At 37.0% G+C, this 18267-nt stretch overlaps 1 protein-coding gene across 1 annotated transcript in view; it reads left to right on the top strand.

The window, feature by feature from the left end:
- Nucleotides 1–18267, top strand: part of LOC101991354 (E3 SUMO-protein ligase RanBP2) — a 61079-nt gene that overhangs the window by 37089 nt on the left and 5723 nt on the right. Inside the window, exons 19-25 of the mRNA XM_005371547.2 lie at nt 1735–1829; nt 2820–7611; nt 10060–10230; nt 10921–11013; nt 11272–11450; nt 15027–15228; nt 17124–17225. Coding sequence (XP_005371604.1) covers nt 1735–1829; nt 2820–7611; nt 10060–10230; nt 10921–11013; nt 11272–11450; nt 15027–15228; nt 17124–17225 — 5634 coding nt within the window. The remainder of the gene's footprint in view (nt 1–1734; nt 1830–2819; nt 7612–10059; nt 10231–10920; nt 11014–11271; nt 11451–15026; nt 15229–17123; nt 17226–18267) is intronic.

Consider the following 18267-nt stretch of genomic DNA (forward strand, 5'->3'; position numbering starts at 1 on the left):
GCCCGGCTCTTGTTGTCTTTTAAAAATTAGATGCCTAGAAGGTAAAGACAAATAAATCTCAGAAGTACTGAACAATTTAACGAAAACTAAAGATTAACCACCCTTTAAAAATATACACAGTCTTTAAAACTTTTATATTTGTTTTATGCATATAAGTATTTTGTCTGCATGTGTGTCTGTGCACCACATGTGTGCCTAGTGCGTGAAACTGGAAGAAGACTTCAGATCCTCTGGGACTGGAGTTATCGTTATGAGCTGCCAAATGGGTGCTGGAAATCTAGTCTGACTCTTCTGGATAAGCAGCCAGTGTTCGTAGCTGCTGAGCCATCTTTCCAGCCCCTAAACAAGTTTTGGAATATTCTCTGAATTGTCTATTCATATACTGGCTTCTTTTTCTTTTTTGTTTCTAATTTTTTGTCCCCTGAGTCTCCAGGCACTGATAGAGTTGCATTCTTTTGCCTGCACGTACATGTACACTGTAGGCAGTCAGTGCTTGTGGTTGACAGTTGTGAGCTGCCATGTGGACTCTCTTCCACAAGAACAGCCATGTCTCTAGCTTCTTACCTGTAGATTTTTTTTTTTTTAGATTATTGTGTCATGTCTGTCATCTTGTAACTTCTGTGCCTGTTTCCTCCTCCTTAGAATAATAGTTCTGTCCCATCAGGCCATTCCATTAGGTTTCCAAATTCTAACTTGGGAGTACTTACTTTACTTCTACAGTTTTTATTTTTCACAATTACTTGGCTACACTTCCAGGTTTTCACTTCATGTACAGTATGAAAGGTCTTTTGGTTTTTAGTTTTGGTAACACTGTCATAAAATAGAGTGAGCACAACACTGTAGTTTTGCCACTTAGTTTAAGTGCCTTTTAGTAGTTTCAGTTCCTAATAAAGCTCACAGAAGAGATGGAGCATATAGTTTGTCTTTCAGTGTTTGATTTTTATGTATGTGTGTGCACATGTGTACTTTAAGCCAAAGAACAAGTTTTGTGTTAATTTGTTGTTTTAAATTTTGATGTATTGTGCGTGTCTGTCTGTGCCATAGCGTGTGTTCTGGAAATGAAAATCATATTGCTAGGTTTGTGTGGTAACCACCTTCACCTGCTGAGCTATGTAGTTGGCCACATGCTTATTGTGAGGTCCTTTCCATGATTATATTAGATGATTTTATGCTTAAATCTCAGTAATATTTTGAGTTCATAGCACTGCTATTCTGTAGATTTTCAAGGCCTCTTTTAAACTTTAGGTCATCAGATGCATTTTGGTTAGTAAATCTTTTGTAACTACTATATTTCTAATGTTGATCATCCTGTGCTTTTAAATCCTGCTGATCTTAGATGGACCATTTGCATTCTTCTTGGTTTTTCTTTTGAGAGAGAGAGTCTCTCACTATGTAGCTTTGACTGAAACTCAGAAGAAATCTGGCTGCCTCTTTGAGTGTGGAGATCAAGTAGTGTATGCCACTTATGCCTTAGTCTAGGATGTTAAAGACAACAGCAGTGGTCTTTTTTTTTTTTATGTCATTTTTATAGGGTTTTTTTTTTAGTTTTTCATTTATTGATTACTTTGGGTTACTTTAATGTGTAGAAATGTAAAGATAGAATAATTAAAATTTTCTTTGATTCCTATTTTGTATTTATAACTCTTGTCTAGATAATAGTATTTTGAACTGTAGAATAGACTTTTAACATTGTTTTCTTTTTCTTTTTCTTTTCTTTTGTTTGTTTTTTTTTAGTTGCAACTACTGGCCCTTCAGTATATTATAGTCAGTCACCAGCATATAATTCCCAGTATCTTCTCAGACCAGCAGCTAATGTTACTCCCACAAAGGTAATAAAGGAAAAACTTGTATATTTATAACTACATTTTAAATGTTTAGGTTTCTTTCAAAGAAAATGAAAGGAGTAAGTAGTTCAGTATTAGAAATTATGTGATCTTCATAATACAGGAATTTCTTATTTTTGTATTTTAGGAGTAAGTTGAAACATTTGAAATATGTTAAATATAGGAAGATTACAGTTTTAGCCCTTGTGTCTTTCTATTTCAGTTGGAATAGGGCAAATATATTCTTGTGTTGCTAGTCTGCTGTATTGCCATCCTGTTGACTCAAACAGTAATTGAAAATGAAGACTGGAAGGACAGAGAGCTGGGGGTGCATTTAGACCCTCCTCTACTTATTGTGACCTTGGGCAAGTTTTTTTAACTTCTGTACCTCTTAGGGAATACCTATTTTATTTTATTTTTTTTTTTATTTATTATGTATACAGTATTCTCAGTACTCTGCCTGCAGGCCAGAAGAGGGCACCAGATCTCATTACAGATGGTTGTGAGCCACCATGTTGTTGCTGGGAATTGAACTCAGGACCTTTGGATGAACAGGCAGCGTTCTTAACCACTGAGCCATCTCTCCAGCCCGGGAATACCTATTTTAAAATGAAAATTATACTACAGTTAATACAGTTTTTGAGGATCCTAAAATGAGATAAAATGTTTAGAATAAAGCCCAGTTGGTACAGTGAATTTTAGTCATAATTACCACTGCTAATTAAGATCATTTGGTAAGTGATTAGTGACTGAAGAAGCTATTTGTAAGTGTAGATGTTTAAGACATCTTATTAGTACATGCCAAGTAAATATGCAGGTGTCTTTGTAACACCATTGGTGTCCCTTGTTCTTCTGTGTACATTGGTGCTATTGCTGAATAATACTTGTAATTTCAGGTTTATAAGAGTTGATTTATATGTAGCTTTTCATATGGTTATGGTTATCTTTATATGGTCTTATGGTTAATGTATAAAATATTTTAATTTTTTCTTGTAGGGACCAGTTTATGGCATGAATAGGCTTCCACCCCAGCAGCATATTTATGCCTATCCACAGCAGATGCATTCACAACAGATGCATACACCGCCAGTGCAGAATTCATCGGCTTGTATGTTCTCTCAGGAGATGTATGGTCCTCCCTTGCGGTTTGAGTCTCCTGCAACAGGAATTCTGTCACCCAGGGGTGATGATTACTTTAATTATAATGTTCAACAGACAAGCACAAATCCACCGTTGCCAGAACCAGGGTATTTCACAAAACCTCCACTTGTAGCTCATGCTTCAAGGCCAGCAGAATCAAAGGTTATGGAATTTGGAAAAACCAATTTTGTTCAGCCCGTGCCGGGTGAAGTAATAAGGCCACCTCTGACAGCACCAGCACACACAACACAGCCAACTCCCTTTAAGTTTAACTCAAACTTTAAGTCAAATGACGGTGACTTCACATTTTCATCACCACAGGTTGTAACACAGCCTCCTTCAACAGCTTATAGTAATAGTGAAAGTCTTTTGGGTCTTCTGACTTCAGATAAACCTTTGCAAGGAGATGGCTATAGTGGACCAAAATCAATTTCTGGTCAAACTATTGGGTCTCGAAATACATTTAATTTTGGGAGCAAAAATGTGTCTGGAATGACACTTACAGAAAACATAGGCCAAAACCAGCAGAAGAATTCTGGTTTTCGTCGAAGTGATGATATGTTTACTTTTCACGGTCCAGGAAAATCTATATTTGCACCCCCTGCTTCAGAGCTGGCAAATAAGAGTCATGAGACAGATGGAGGAAGCGCTCATGGGGATGAGGATGATGATGGCCCTCACTTTGAGCCTGTGGTTCCTCTTCCTGACAAGATAGAAGTAAAAACCGGTGAGGAAGATGAAGAAGAATTCTTTTGCAATCGTGCAAAATTGTTCCGTTTTGATGGTGAATCCAAAGAATGGAAGGAGCGTGGGATAGGCAATGTAAAAATATTAAGACATAAAACGTCTGGTAAAATTCGCCTTCTGATGAGACGAGAGCAAGTATTAAAGATCTGTGCAAATCATTACATTAGTCCGGATATGAAGCTGACACCCAATGCTGGCTCAGATAGATCTTTTGTATGGCATGCTCTTGATTATGCAGACGAGTTACCAAAACCAGAGCAGCTTGCAATTAGATTCAAAACTCCTGAGGAAGCAGCACTATTTAAGTGTAAATTTGAAGAAGCCCAGAAGATTTTAAAAGCCTCAGGAACAAATGTGTCTACAGCACCAAACCATACTATCAGAATTGTAAAAGAACCTGCAGCTCATGATAACAAGGATATTTGCAAATCGGATGGTGGAAACTTGAATTTTGAATTTCAGATTGTAAAGAAGGAAGGGTCTTGGTGGCATTGTAACAGCTGCTCATTTAAGAATGCCGCAACTGCTAAGAAATGTGTATCATGCCAAAATATAAACCCAGCCAATAATAAAGAGCTCCTAGGTCCACCATTAGTTGAAAATGGCTTTGCTCCTAAAACTGGCCCAGAAAATGCTCAAGATCGATTTGCAATGATGACTCCGAATAAGGAAGGTCATTGGGATTGCAGTGTTTGTTTAGTAAGAAACGAGCCCACTATATCTAGGTGCATTGCATGTCAGAATACAAAATCAGCTAACAAAAATGGATCTTCTTTTGTTCAGACTTCTTTCAAATTTGGGCAGGGAGACCTTCCTAAGTCTGCTGACAGTGATTTCAGATCTGTTTTTTCTAAAAAGGAAGGAGAGTGGGATTGTGATATATGCCTGGTCCGGAATGAAGGAAGCTCTACAAAATGTGTTGCTTGTCAGAATCCAGGAAAACAGGCTGTGTCTACTGTTTCATCACCTGCCTCTTTTAAGGCCAGTACTTCGGATATAAGTAAACCTGCAAAGGGTGGATTCGAGGACATGTTTGCTAAGAAAGAAGGACAATGGGATTGTAGTTCGTGCTTGGTGAGAAATGAAGCAAATGCTCTAAAGTGTGTTGCTTGCCAGAATCCTGCTAAGACAAGTCCAGCTGCCGCCTCTTTCAAGTTTGGTTCTTCAGAGATGAGTAAGGCTCCCAGGAGTGGATTTGAGGGTATGTTCACCAAGAAGGAAGGACAATGGGATTGCAGCCAGTGTTTAGTCCGAAATGAAGCAAGTGCTGCTCAGTGTATTGCTTGTCAGAATCCAAATAAACAGAATCAGCCTACATCTGTTATCCCAACTTCTGCCTCTTCAGAGACAAGCAAATCTCCAAAAAGTGGATTTGAAGGATTGTTTACCAAAAAGGAAGGACAGTGGGAGTGCAGTGTTTGTTCTGTACAAAATGAGAGCTCTTCTCTAAAATGTGTGGCTTGTGATGCCTCCAAGCCAACTCATAAGTCTGTTGTAGAATCTTCTTCAGCTTTCACAGTGGGCTTAAAATCACAGTTAAATGAATCTGCAGGAAGTCAAGTGGGAACAGAATTTAAAAGTAACTTTCCAGAAAAAAATTTCAAATTTGGCATTACAGAGCAGAAATTTAAATTTGGGCATGCGGATCAAGAAAAAACATCTTCCTTTGGCTTTCAGGGTTCTTCTAACACAGAATTTAAGTCAATCAAGGACGGGTTTAGTTTTTCCATTCCTGTGTCTGCTGATGGGTTTAAATTTGGCATTCAGGAAAAAGGAAATGAAGAGAAGAAGAGTGAAAAGCACCTTGAAAGTGATACTGGGTTCCAAGCTCATGATGTTAGTGGTCAGAAGAATGGCAGTGGTGTGATCTTTGGTCAGACAAGCAGCACTTTTACCTTTGCAGATCTTGCAAAGTCCACTTCAAGAGAAGAGTTTCAGTTTGGCAAGAAAGACCCTAATTTCAAGGGATTTTCAGGTGCGGGAGAAAAATTATTCTCATCACAAAGTGGCAAAGTGGCTGAGAAAGCTAACACGTCTTCGGATCCTGAGAAAGATGATGATGCTTACAAGACCGAGGACAGTGATGACATCCATTTTGAGCCAGTGGTGCAGATGCCTGAAAAAGTAGAGCTTGTAACAGGAGAAGAAGATGAAAAAGTTTTGTATTCACAGAGGGTGAAATTATTTAGATTTGATGCTGAGATAAGTCAGTGGAAAGAAAGGGGTTTGGGGAACTTAAAAATTCTCAAAAATGAAGTCAACGGTAAACTAAGAATGCTGATGAGAAGAGAACAAGTACTAAAAGTCTGTGCCAATCATTGGATAACCACCACCATGAACCTGAAGCCTCTCTCGGGGTCCGATAGAGCGTGGATGTGGCTAGCTAGTGACTTTTCAGATGGTGATGCTAAACTGGAACAGCTGGCTGCAAAGTTTAAAACACCAGAGCTAGCCGAAGAGTTCAAGCAGAAATTTGAGGAGTGTCAGCGGCTTCTCTTAGACATTCCACTTCAGACTCCCCATAAGCTTGTGGATACCGGCAGGGCTGCTAAGTTAATACAGAGAGCTGAGGAGATGAAGAGTGGACTGAAAGATTTCAAAACGTTCTTGACAAATGATCAAGTAAAGGTCACCGATGAAGAGAACACAAGTTCAGGTGCCGAAGCTTCCAGTGCTTCAGACACAACAGTGAAGCAAAATCCTGAACACACTGGGCCTACCTTAGAATGGGACAACTATGACTTACGGGAAGATGCCTTGGACGACAGCGTTAGCAGCAGCTCAGTTCATGCTTCTCCGTTGGCAAGCAGCCCTGTACGGAAAAACCTCTTCCGTTTCGGTGAGTCAACTACAGGATTTAACTTCAGTTTTAAATCTGCTTTGAGTCCGTCTAAGTCTCCTGCCAAATTGAACCAGAGTGGAGCTTCAGTCGGCACTGATGAAGAATCTGATGTTACTCAAGAAGAAGAAAGAGATGGACCGTACTTTGAGCCTGTTGTACCCTTACCTGATCTAGTTGAAGTATCCAGCGGTGAGGAAAATGAACAGGTTGTTTTTAGTCACAGAGCAAAGCTCTACAGATATGATAAAGATGCTGGTCAGTGGAAAGAAAGAGGCATTGGCGATATAAAGATTCTACAAAATTATGATAATAAGCAAGTTCGCATAGTGATGAGACGGGACCAAGTATTAAAACTTTGTGCCAATCACAGAATAACTCCAGATATGACTTTGCAAAATATGAAAGGGACAGAAAGAGTGTGGGTATGGACTGCATGTGATTTTGCAGATGGAGAAAGAAAAATAGAACATTTAGCTGTTCGTTTTAAACTACAGGATGTTGCAGATTCATTTAAGAAAATTTTTGATGAAGCAAAAACAGCCCAAGAAAAAGACTGTTTGATAACACCTCCTGCTTCTCAGTTGAGCACTCCTCGAGAATCACCATGTGGCAAAATTGCTGTAGCCATTTTAGAAGAGACCACAAGAGAAAGGACTGATGTAATTCAGGGAGATGAGGTAGTAGACACAACTTCAGAAGCTGGAGAAACATCTAGCACTTCTGAAACAACACCAAAAGCAGTGGTTTCTCCTCCAAAGTTTGTATTTGGCTCAGAGTCTGTTAAAAGCATTTTTAGTAGTGAAAAATCAAAGCCATTTGCATTTGGCAATAGTTCAGCCACTGGATCTTTGTTTGGATTTAGTTTTAATGCACCTTTGAAAAATAGCAGTAATGAAGTTACTTCAGTAGTTCAGAGTGGATCTGGAGGAAAGGTAGAACCTGACAAGTGTGAACCACAGACTGACATCAGACAGTCTTCAGATGGCAAAGGCAGAAATGTCGTTGCCTCTCCAAAGGAGGAGTCTTCACCTAGTTACACATTTAAAGCACCTGAAAAGGGTAAGTACGCAGTGTTTAGAGTTAAGCAGATTTTTTTAAAAATATATTTTTAAATGATTTATTCTTATTTATGTCTGTATGAGGGTATCAGATACTTTGATGTTACAGATGGTTGTGAGCTGCCATATGGGTGCTGGGAATTGGACCTGGGTCCTCTGGAAGAGCAGACAGTGCTCTTAACCATTGGGCCATCTCTCCAGTTCCCAGCAGATTTTTTAAAAGTGTGTGTCTTTGACTCTTTTTAGGAAACAAATATTTTAGTCGAAGTTGTGTCGTAAACACTAGTTAGTGAACATTTTGAAGTATTTTAATAGACAAGTCTAACCCCTAAGTAAGTTTGCCTGTGAGTATTCAAGCTAACAGATCTTAAGAGATTTGTTTCAGTAACTTGAGAGGCATGTATCATAAAACAGAGCCAAAGAAGCTAATCGAGTAGAAAGACTCATGCACTTGATTCATTAGTATTAGTCTTTTAAATGTTGATTCTTCAGTGTTTTGTTTTAAAATCAACTTAAAGCATGTGTTATTGAGATGTTCCATGTGTGTTATATGAGTTAGTATTGCCACCTCTTATTAAATTAGCGAAGAAAGACTTTGGATATGTAAGATAACCAGATTGTTAGAAATTGAGGGTTCCGACTTCTTATGTATTAAGAGTTAATTTGTTTCATAAGATGTTAAAAAATGAATATTCTCTATTTTCCTAGGATTTAATTTTAGCCTTTTTAAATCTAATCCCATGGCCTTTTGGACCAGCTTCCCTACCTTACAACCTGAGAGCAAAGGTATAGATCTAGTATTTCCAGTATGAGGTGACTGGCAGCTGGTAGTCCTTAGCCAAGTACTTCTGGCTGTATGAACTGAAGTACTTAACACTGCAGTGTGCATGCTAAAGAATGGCATTTTACAAAGCATACATTTTGAGTAGGGCTGTAACAAACAACTTTTAAAATTACATTTTAAAATGTACCTGGGTGCTATTTATGTTTTTTGGTGCTCTCTTGGCTTCATCTTCAACTATGCTTAATGTCTGTGTGTGTTCTCTCTCTCTCTCTCTCTCTCTCTCTCTCTCTCTCTCTCTCTCTCTCTCTGCTTCACTGAACTTTTTTCTTTTCAACTCTGTTTAATGTAGAACCTGCTTTTCTAATCTTTGACTTTAGCCACTACTGTGTGGCAGTATTCAGATAGGATGGCAGTAGAATGTATATAAAACATGTCTCTTTAGGGTTTAGAAACTGTGTTTGAAAGTAGACCTTGTTTTTACAGCTACCCTTCTGTAACTTGTGTTCCTTATGAAGTACAGATCATTTATAGATATGAGTCACTTCTTGACTAGAACATTAATAAGCATATAGAATTTATAGACGTTCATTAAGAGCAAATGAGGGAAATATGTCCAGTATGCATCCTGACCTTGTAGGGGTAGGTACTACCAGTTCTCTAAAGTAACACCATCCAGTAGAAATAAAATATGATCTGTGTCTAAATTTTTTTGTGAGCAGCATAGAAAATGAAGAAATCGGTGGCATAAAAAAGTGATCTATTCAATTTAATATATATGTACAAAATATATCATCTTTTAATAAGGATTTAAAAGAAAGTGAAGATATTTTATATTCTTTTTTATACCAAGCCATTAGAGTCCAGTGTGCACGTTCACACCTCTAGCACATGTTAGTTTAGTTTAATCACCTTTGAAGTGTTGGGAAGCCACATGTGGGTAGACTACCATATTGGACATGGTGGCTTTGGAGAATGTTTTCTCATAGTAGCTGGTACATGCATATTTCATGACTGGTTTGAGGCACTGGTTTATCAGTTCCTATAAGCTAGAAATTCTTAATATATCAGAAGAGACTTCATCTTCCTTTTTTCCTCTCCAAATTTTTGACCTTTCATCAGGTGGGAGTGGAATAGGGGTGTTTTTAGTCATAGAAATTGTCTTGATACATAAAGTATGACTGAAGAATGATTGTTTAATTTTTATCTAATTCCACACTTGGAAATATGCATGGAATGGATACATGCTATCACCTGCCATCCTTTGTAGTTAGAAGTTGTTTGCTTTCTTAAAGGAGCTTAGAGAACTAATGCAGGTTGGCTCTGGGGCATACTAATTTTATGTTAGATAATCCTGGGGGTACTTCTTTTCAGTTGTAAATGCATGGATACTTTGCTGAATTACTGTTTAGTATATAGAAATTGTAATTTCCAATGACTAGTAAAAGAATTTTAAAAACTTTTGTATTCTCTAAGAGTTTTTAATAGAACACTAAATCACACTCCTAATTCTAATTCATGATCTGATTCACTTGATTTGTTCCAAAGTATGTGTTCTTATTTTATCACTGTGCTGTTTTAACCTATAGAAAGGTTTCGTGTTTTTTTTTTTTTTATTTTTATTAGTCTGATTACTGTGTCTTATCAGTTGTTTTGACTTGGTTACAGCACAAGAGAAGAATAAACCTGCAGATCCTCCTTCAGATACTGATGTTCTCATTGTGTATGAACTCACTCCCACTCCTGAGCAAAGAGCCCTTGCAGACAAACTTCTGCTTCCTCCAACTTTCTTTTGTTATAAGAACAGGCCAGATTATGTTAGTGAAGAAGAGGAGGACGGTAAGTCTTTCATTAACTGAAAACGACTCCTGGTGACTTAAGGAATTGGGAGTATAGTTTAATTATTTAAAACCTGACTTTTTGCCAACATGGCAGTGCCTGCAATCATAGCACTTGATAGGGTCAGGTTGGATGGCTGAGTTTCTATTCATGGGAAGTTTCAGGCTAGTGTGGGTTAGAGAGTGAGACAACCTCTCAATAAAGAAAGAAAATGTGAGCAGAGTTTTAGAACTTAGACTGCTATCCTCAGAGGTCGGTGTTTACTCCATGATTATAAAATACTCAGTGGGTAGAATAATCAGAAGAATGGCATTAGTTAAAGAAGCCCTTTTAAAAAATGGTTATTGGCTGCCAGGCAGATGTTTTGAGGAAATTGGAAATAGTCATTATCCAGAAGTATTCAAAGTAAAAGAGGGAGACAGCAAACACCCTCAGAGTTCAGTGAGGTTATTAGGGCAGTCATAGAAATGGTACATTGTGGGACCGGGTGACTGGGATTGGGAGCTGTACTGCAATGATAGAATGTCCAAAGATGAGGGGCGCACACTGGAAACTCAAACAGGTAGGAGGTGAAGGTCTCTGATTGGCAAAACTGAGTGCTTTGTGGAGATAGAGTGAAAGGGAGTGTGGCTAGGAAAACCTTGTTTCTACTCAAATTCTCTTTCTCAATATAATGAATTGCATTTGAAGATGAAGATTTTGAAATGGCTGTCAAGAAACTTAATGGAAAACTCTATCTGGATGACTTAGAAAAATACCGACCGTTGAAAGAAAATTTAGCAGGTATGGTATGTTTATACAATTTTGATGTCCTATATTTTAAAGGTACCTCTTAGTCTTATAATATTTGTAATTGCCAGTTTTATTTATTATTAAATTAGTGCTCATTTAAAATATTTAAAAAATAATACGTGGCCATGGGCTGGCTTCATGAGCATTCATAGTCATGCTATGGAAGTCTTTAAATTGCTTTGAAAACTGCAGACTGGCAGTCGGACTGGATTTCTGATTGTGTCTGCTTGTATTGTGTGTCTTTTCCAGATACTGACAAAGACTGTGTTATAGTTTGGGAAAAGAAGCCAACAGTTGAAGAGAGAGCAAAGGCAGACACTTTGAAGCTCCCACCTACGTTTTTCTGCGGAGTCTGCAGTGATACAGATGAGGACAACGGCAATGGGGAGGATTTTCAGTCAGAGCTTCAGAAGGTTCATGAAGCTCAGGTCAGACTGTCTGCATTGTTCTCTCAGGTCTCTCGTCTCTGTGGATGGAGTACATTTTAAAATCTCAGTATCAAATGGTTAGAATTGGCCTTGGCAAGCATATGTGTTCGATTACATAAACATAGAGCCATGTTACTATTCATGAATGAGAATACTCAAAATCACTAGGGTATCAAACCCAGATTAAACTACAGGCTTAATATTATATCAGTTAAAACATCACCAAGATTCTTTGTAGATATAAACAAATTGGTTTAAAATTTCTTAGCAGTTAAGTTATAACTAATATGAGTTTTTTCCCATTTTTCTTTTGTGAAAGTAAATAATTTTTTTCCCACATAATATATCTTGATTGCCATTTTCCCTTTTTTACCATTCCCACCCCCTACCTCCACTTCTTCTCTACTCACCTCCTATCTGGACCCACTTGCTTTCTGTCTCTCATTAGAAAACAAACAGGCTTTTAAGGGATAGTAATAAAATAAAACGTAATAAGATAAAACAAAAAGTAACACATCAGAATTGGACAAAACAAACAGAAGGAAAAGAGCTCTAGAGCCAGCACCAGCGATAAAGACCCACTTGTTCACACACTCAGGAATCCCATCAAAGCCCTAAACTGGAAGCCATAATAGAGCTGTATAGGCCCTTTGCCTGCTGCCTCAATCTCTGAGTGTGTGTGCTGATCGCGTTCCTTTAGAGGGCCTTGTTTTCTTGGCGTCTTATACTTCTCTGACTCTTACACTTTTTCTGCCTCCTCTTCTACAGGGTTCCCTGAGCCCTTAGAGAAGGAATTTTATAGAGACATCCTATTTAGGGCTGAGTAGTCCAGAATTTCAGAGTAAGAGTTTTTAACCCTGAGGGAATAATAATGATGTGTCGTCTTCCTTTCTGAAGTGATACAGATATTTTGATCCAGCTTGTAGATGGTTCTGTATTCCTAGGAAAGATTTCATTGGTTATGGCATAGTACAGTTTTGTATCATTTAGCTTCTATTTGTGTAAATTTTATTGCTACTTATAAAATGGATGTTCCTCAGTAGTACTGTTGAGTAGTTTTCTGGTGTTAACTTTTAACTCCCATATAAAAATTAGTATTAGGCTTGGATAGTTAAAGTAGTCAATGCACCTGTCCGTGTCAGTCAGCTGACACCACACCACCCTCTTCTGGCCTCTGCGGGTATCTGAGCTCACTTGTGCATAATCTCTCTCACACATATAGGTAAAAATTAAAACTTAATACTGGGCTGCTAGTGGTGTCCCACACCTTTAATTCCAGGTAGAAGTAGGTATAGCTCTGAAGTCAGGTCAGTCAGGGCAACATAATGAATCCCACCTTTAAAAAAAAAAAAGTCAATGGTAGCATAAACAGATTGGAAAATACTTTCTGTGCGGCTATTTTCTGAAAGAGATTTTCAAAGTTCTAACTAAAGGAACTGTGTTTTTTGTTTTTGTTTTGTTTTGTACTTTGTTTTTTTGAGACAGGGTTTCTCTTTCTCTATGTAACTTTGGAGCCTGTCCTGGAACTAGCTCTGGTAGACCAGGCTGGCCTCGAACTCACAGAGATCCGCCTGCCTCTGCCTCCCGAGAGCTGGGATTAAAGGTGTGTGCCACCACTGCCCGACTGGAACTGGTTTTTTTTTTTTAAGATCTTGAAACCAATTAATTGAAGGTTTATTTGGAATATCTGTTAGATTATTTGTCTCTTTATTACTGAATGAGTTCTAATTGTGTCTAATGAGTCTAATTCTCAAATTGAAATTTGTAGATTTGTAGAATAAGCTTTTATTAATCAATTTAGTATTGGAGACAGGACCTCAGACTGTAGTACAGGCCTGCTTTGCCCTTCCTGGGATCTTCTTATCTCATCTTTAGAGTGCTGGGATCACAGGTGTTTGCTAGCACTACCCAGCTCCATTATCAGTCTCTTAATACTTGTCAGTTCAGTACTGAAATACCACCTTCTTTGCTGTTTCTTTATTTATGATCAGTTTTATGAGTTTGTTTTGTTTTCTGTTTTGTTATGGTGCTCTCTCCCCATTCCTGCTCTTTATTTTTTCCTTCCTTCCCTCCCTCCCTCCCTGTTTCTTTCTTTCTTTCTTTCTTTCTTTCTTTCTTTCTTTCTTTCTTTCTTTCTTTCTTTCTTTCTTTCTTTCTTTCTTTCTATTTTTGCTGGTCCTTGGCCCCTTCTCCAAACAGTGTAAATAGATTTTGGGTTCATTTCTCCCCCTTGTTGAATTTCTTTGATTTCAGCTCTTTATTATTTCTTTCTTGCCTTGGGTTTGGTTTACTTCTTGTCTTTTTCTCAGTGTGGGAGGTCGAGTACAGACTTAAGAGCCCATTCATTGTTTCTGCAGATAATGTTGTACCTTAAGCACTGTTTAGCTATATACGTTTTCATATGTGCTATTGTCATTTCTTTTCGGGTCAGAATGCTTTCTTGCAATTATTTTTTTTTTTTGACCCATGCATTACATGGTTTGTATGCCATTTAAAAATGATGACTTTGTACATAGCATTCTATTAGTAATTTGTAACTTAATTCAGTTATGATCTATGAGTACATTTATATTGCTCCATGTGTTGTTTTTATTAATTATTACAAATATCTAATGAATAATCTCCTACTGAATGATTTAGTTGCTTTAGAAAAACTATGCTCTGTCAATCACCCCCCTATCCTCTGTCAATGTCCAAATGCTTGACAAACATTCATCTTTTCCATGCTTGTCTGGCTCGTGCAGAGCTGAGACTGGGGGAGTTGGGTAGACAGGAAAGGGAATGAGAGGAGGTCAGTGCTATAAAACCATCCCTTCCCCCTTAATTCAGTTCACAGATGAAAAACTACTTGGGCTGTTTTGGTTATTTAATTTCCAGAGTAGATGAAAAAGTTAATTTGTGCATGAAAGAGTTAATTTTGGTTGTCTTTGTGTTTTTATTGTTTTTACAGAGAAAAATGATTAAGATGGTTCTTACCCTGCCTTTCTAGGAGGGTAAATTGGTCTTTCATCTTGATCACACTTCTTTATCACTTGTAATTTTCCTGAATCTGCTTTGTGTGATAAAGATACACCCTTCTTTTTTGTGTGTGTGATATATACTTTTTTTTAACCTTTTATTTATTGTCTTGCTCCCATCCCTCCAACTTTTCCATCCTCTCCCTAAACCCTGAGCATCATTCTTTTAATGTCCTGTGTGTACTCCATTTCCATGGTACCAAACCCACGCTCTACTACCAAGATAAATCCCCAACCTGTAGTGGTTTTTATATTAAAACAACTCTGATTGAATAATCTTTTTACTAATGTTTATTATACCTTTTGACACTCATTTAATTAGTGAGGTGTGATCTAAGTTTATTGTTCATTTTTAGTTTTGCTTGTCTCTTCCAAGTTTTCATTACTGTTAGTTTTACTGCATTTTCAATGGTTACTGTTTATAAAACACATAGCAAACTTAAGAAACTACTTACTATTTTTAATTAAGAAACTACTTACTAGTTTTCTATTTCTTTTTGTTTTGAGGGGAGGAGAAAATGATTTGATAATACAGTGTTTTATTCTTTCCTCCGTGCAGAAATCCCAGAATGAGAAAGTAACTGATGCATTTGATAAAGAGCATACAGGCGAGACTGAAGTAATAAATCCTTTTGTGTGTAAGTCTGAAGAACCTAAGTCTAACACCAAATCTGGTAGCTCATCCCCTGTTTCTGGGACTGTGGACAAGCCTGTGGATTTGTGTACTAGAAAAGAAACTGACACAGAAGTCCCAAGTCAAGGTAAAAGTTGGTCGTGTGTTTATACTGTGGAATTTATAAAATACTGTCTGAATGTTTGAGAAAATAAACTTTTAAAGATATAGATTAGATTCTAAGAACTTAGCTGAAAATGCTTAAGGTGAATATGGGAGCATAATGTTTTTGTCACAGTAATCATACAAGTCATATTGCTTTTTCTATAAATAAAACAGTAAATAGCATTTTATCATTTGGTTTACTTACTTACTTATTTATTTATTTATTTATTTTGGTTTTTCGAGACAGGGTTTCTCTGTGGTTTTGGAGCCTGTCCTGGAACTAGCACTTGTAGACCAGGCTGGTCTCGAACTCACAGAGATCCGCCTGCTTCTGCCTCCCGAGTGCTGGGATTAAAGGCGTGCGCCACCACCACCCTGCCTGGTTTATTTATTTAAGTTATTATTTGTTTTTTAAAAAATGGAGTCTTTGTATGTATAGCCCTGGATGACCTGGAACTCACTATACAGACCAGGCTGGCCTTAACTTCACAGAGATCCTCCTTTCTTTACCTCCCAAGTGCTAGGATTAAAGGTCTACACTGTCATTCCCAGCCTATCATTTGATTTTAAGCTGTTAGGGAATACAAAGTATGCTGATTGACCTGTCTGCATAGAAGAGAATGATTTGCTTGTATGGTCATCTTCTTGGTGTTATGTGATGTTTTTACTTGACTATTCTTGAGTTATATTAGTGTTATTTGAATACTTTAGTTATAAATTATTATAGTAGGAGCTTAAAATTTTTATGATACTAAAATATATAGAAGCCTCAAAAGTCCTAAAATGTCAATTGCAGTAATTACTCCTTATATTACTATGTGCCTCAGTTTTTCTAAGTTGGAAGAAATGTCTTTGTGAATTGTATTTCTTTATATATGGACATTATATTACCTATTTTTGGTTTTTTCCAAAAGTTGTCCCAACTTAGGAGGTCACCAATAGTACATTTATGGGCACTTTAGAATCTTAATATACTGGAACAAAAATGTAACTTCATAACCAAAACCTCTACATTTTCAGACAAAATTAAGTAGGCCAAAACAATTTTACAGATCATGAAACTATGCATTGGTGGAATTCAGACAAGGCCTCCAAACTTCGGATGAGCAAACATATGAGCGTATTTATAGTAAAGACAACACAAAAATTAGTTCAACTGCCTACTGCTGTTGCAGAGGATTTGAGTTCAGTTCCCAGCACACATTGTAGGCAGCTCACCTGTAACTCCAGCTCAAAGGATCCAATACCTTCATTCTGACTTCTTTGGGGGCCTGCAGTGATGACCATCTACCCACACACACACACATCTAAACTCATAATTACAAATAATAAATGTTTAAAAAATGTTTGGTACAGATTTCTTCAAAGATCTTGCCTTTGCTTGTTTGAAGGTGGAAGAAATTTGACAAAGCAGAAACTAGTCCCACAACATAGCTTAGTGTGGACAGCTCTACAGCTCTGTGGTTTTTGAAGTGAATTTGGTTTAGAATTTGTATTATTTGGGACTAGAACCTGTAAACTTAATAATGTTACTAAATAAGCTTGAAGTTGAATGTATTTTGTAACATACAATGAGAGGCAGGCAGTTGTCTATGAGTTCAAGATTAGCCTGTTCTACAGAGCGAGTTCCAGAAAGGCTCCACAGCTACAGAGAAACCTATTTCAAAATACCAAAAACCAAATCAAACAAACAAAAAAGAAACCAACCCAAAAATTTGGCTTGAATTTAAAGGCATTTTAGAAGAATAAATACTAAGTTTTAGAAATGTAGTTTATAACATCCTCTCCTCTCACCTGGAATAGAGAGAATCCTGTTCCTTCTTGGTTCTGCGTAAGGTTTTGATGTGTGTATTAAATAAATTCTTTTATTTTTATCAGGGGAAAGCAAGACTGTTCTGTTTGGATTTGGAAGTGGTACAGGACTGTCATTTGCAGACTTGGCTTCAAGTAATTCTGGGGATTTTGCTTTTGGTCCTAAAGGTAAGATGAAGAAGAAAGATATTAGTGATCATGTCAGCCAAGCATAATTGAAAAAGGAGTCCTTTCCATGTTGTAATTGTCAGTGGAGTGGCCTTGTCCTTGGTTTGCTTAGTGTTTTAGTTGATGATAATACCTATAAGGATTTTTCTCTAATTTAATTCAATGCTGTTAGCCCTTCTTTTCTTCATATACAGGTATGCTGTTCAGTTTTGGGATAACCCCAATTTAGACAGCACCGTTCTTTAAATGTTTGTGTTCTTAAATTTGATTGTTAGTATTTCAGGATTTGTGATTATATATTTTTAAGCCAAATTGGATCTCTGCATTAGGGTTGTACTAATTTATTGTGCTAGAGTAAGTTATACATTAGTGTTCTTATTTATCACTGGTGTTTATTTTTTAAGATTTATTTGCTAGATGTGATGCTGTACACATTTAATCCCATCACTCTCGAGGCAGAGGCAGGTTGATCTCTTGAATTCCAGGCCTACCAGATCTACAAAGTGAGTTCTAGGGCTGTCAGACAAAGAAACCCTGCCTCAAAAACAAACAAGCAATAAAAAACCCCACAACAAACAAACAAACAACAAAAACAAAAAAAAAAAACAAAACAAAAAGAGATTTATTTTGTGTGTGTGTGTGTCTTTTGCTTACATGTATGTATTTTCACCACATGTATGCAGTGCTCTTGTAGGGCAAATCCTCTCCAATTGGAGTCATGTACAGATAGTTGTGAGCTGCCATGTGGGTGCTATCTGTTTCAAGTTTTATTAACATTATACTTCATTATATTTACTCATAAGATCTTTAATATTGTGAATATAGCACCATTTAAATTATTGTTTAAGATATTTGGAGAAGAAAATAAATAGTACAATTTAAAAATTAGTTCATGTATTTATATACTTCACAGGTCATGCTACATATACAAAAACATTTAACTTCTAGAAATGATTGATATGAATTTACATTAGAATTCATAGTTTTACTTATGCTGAATTGTTTTTCTTTTTTTTTTTTTTTTTTTTTTTTTGGTTTTTTT

This window comes from Microtus ochrogaster, unplaced genomic scaffold (assembly GCF_000317375.1).
Source record: "Microtus ochrogaster isolate Prairie Vole_2 unplaced genomic scaffold, MicOch1.0 UNK113, whole genome shotgun sequence".
In the NCBI taxonomy this organism is placed as follows: Eukaryota; Metazoa; Chordata; class Mammalia; order Rodentia; family Cricetidae; genus Microtus; species Microtus ochrogaster.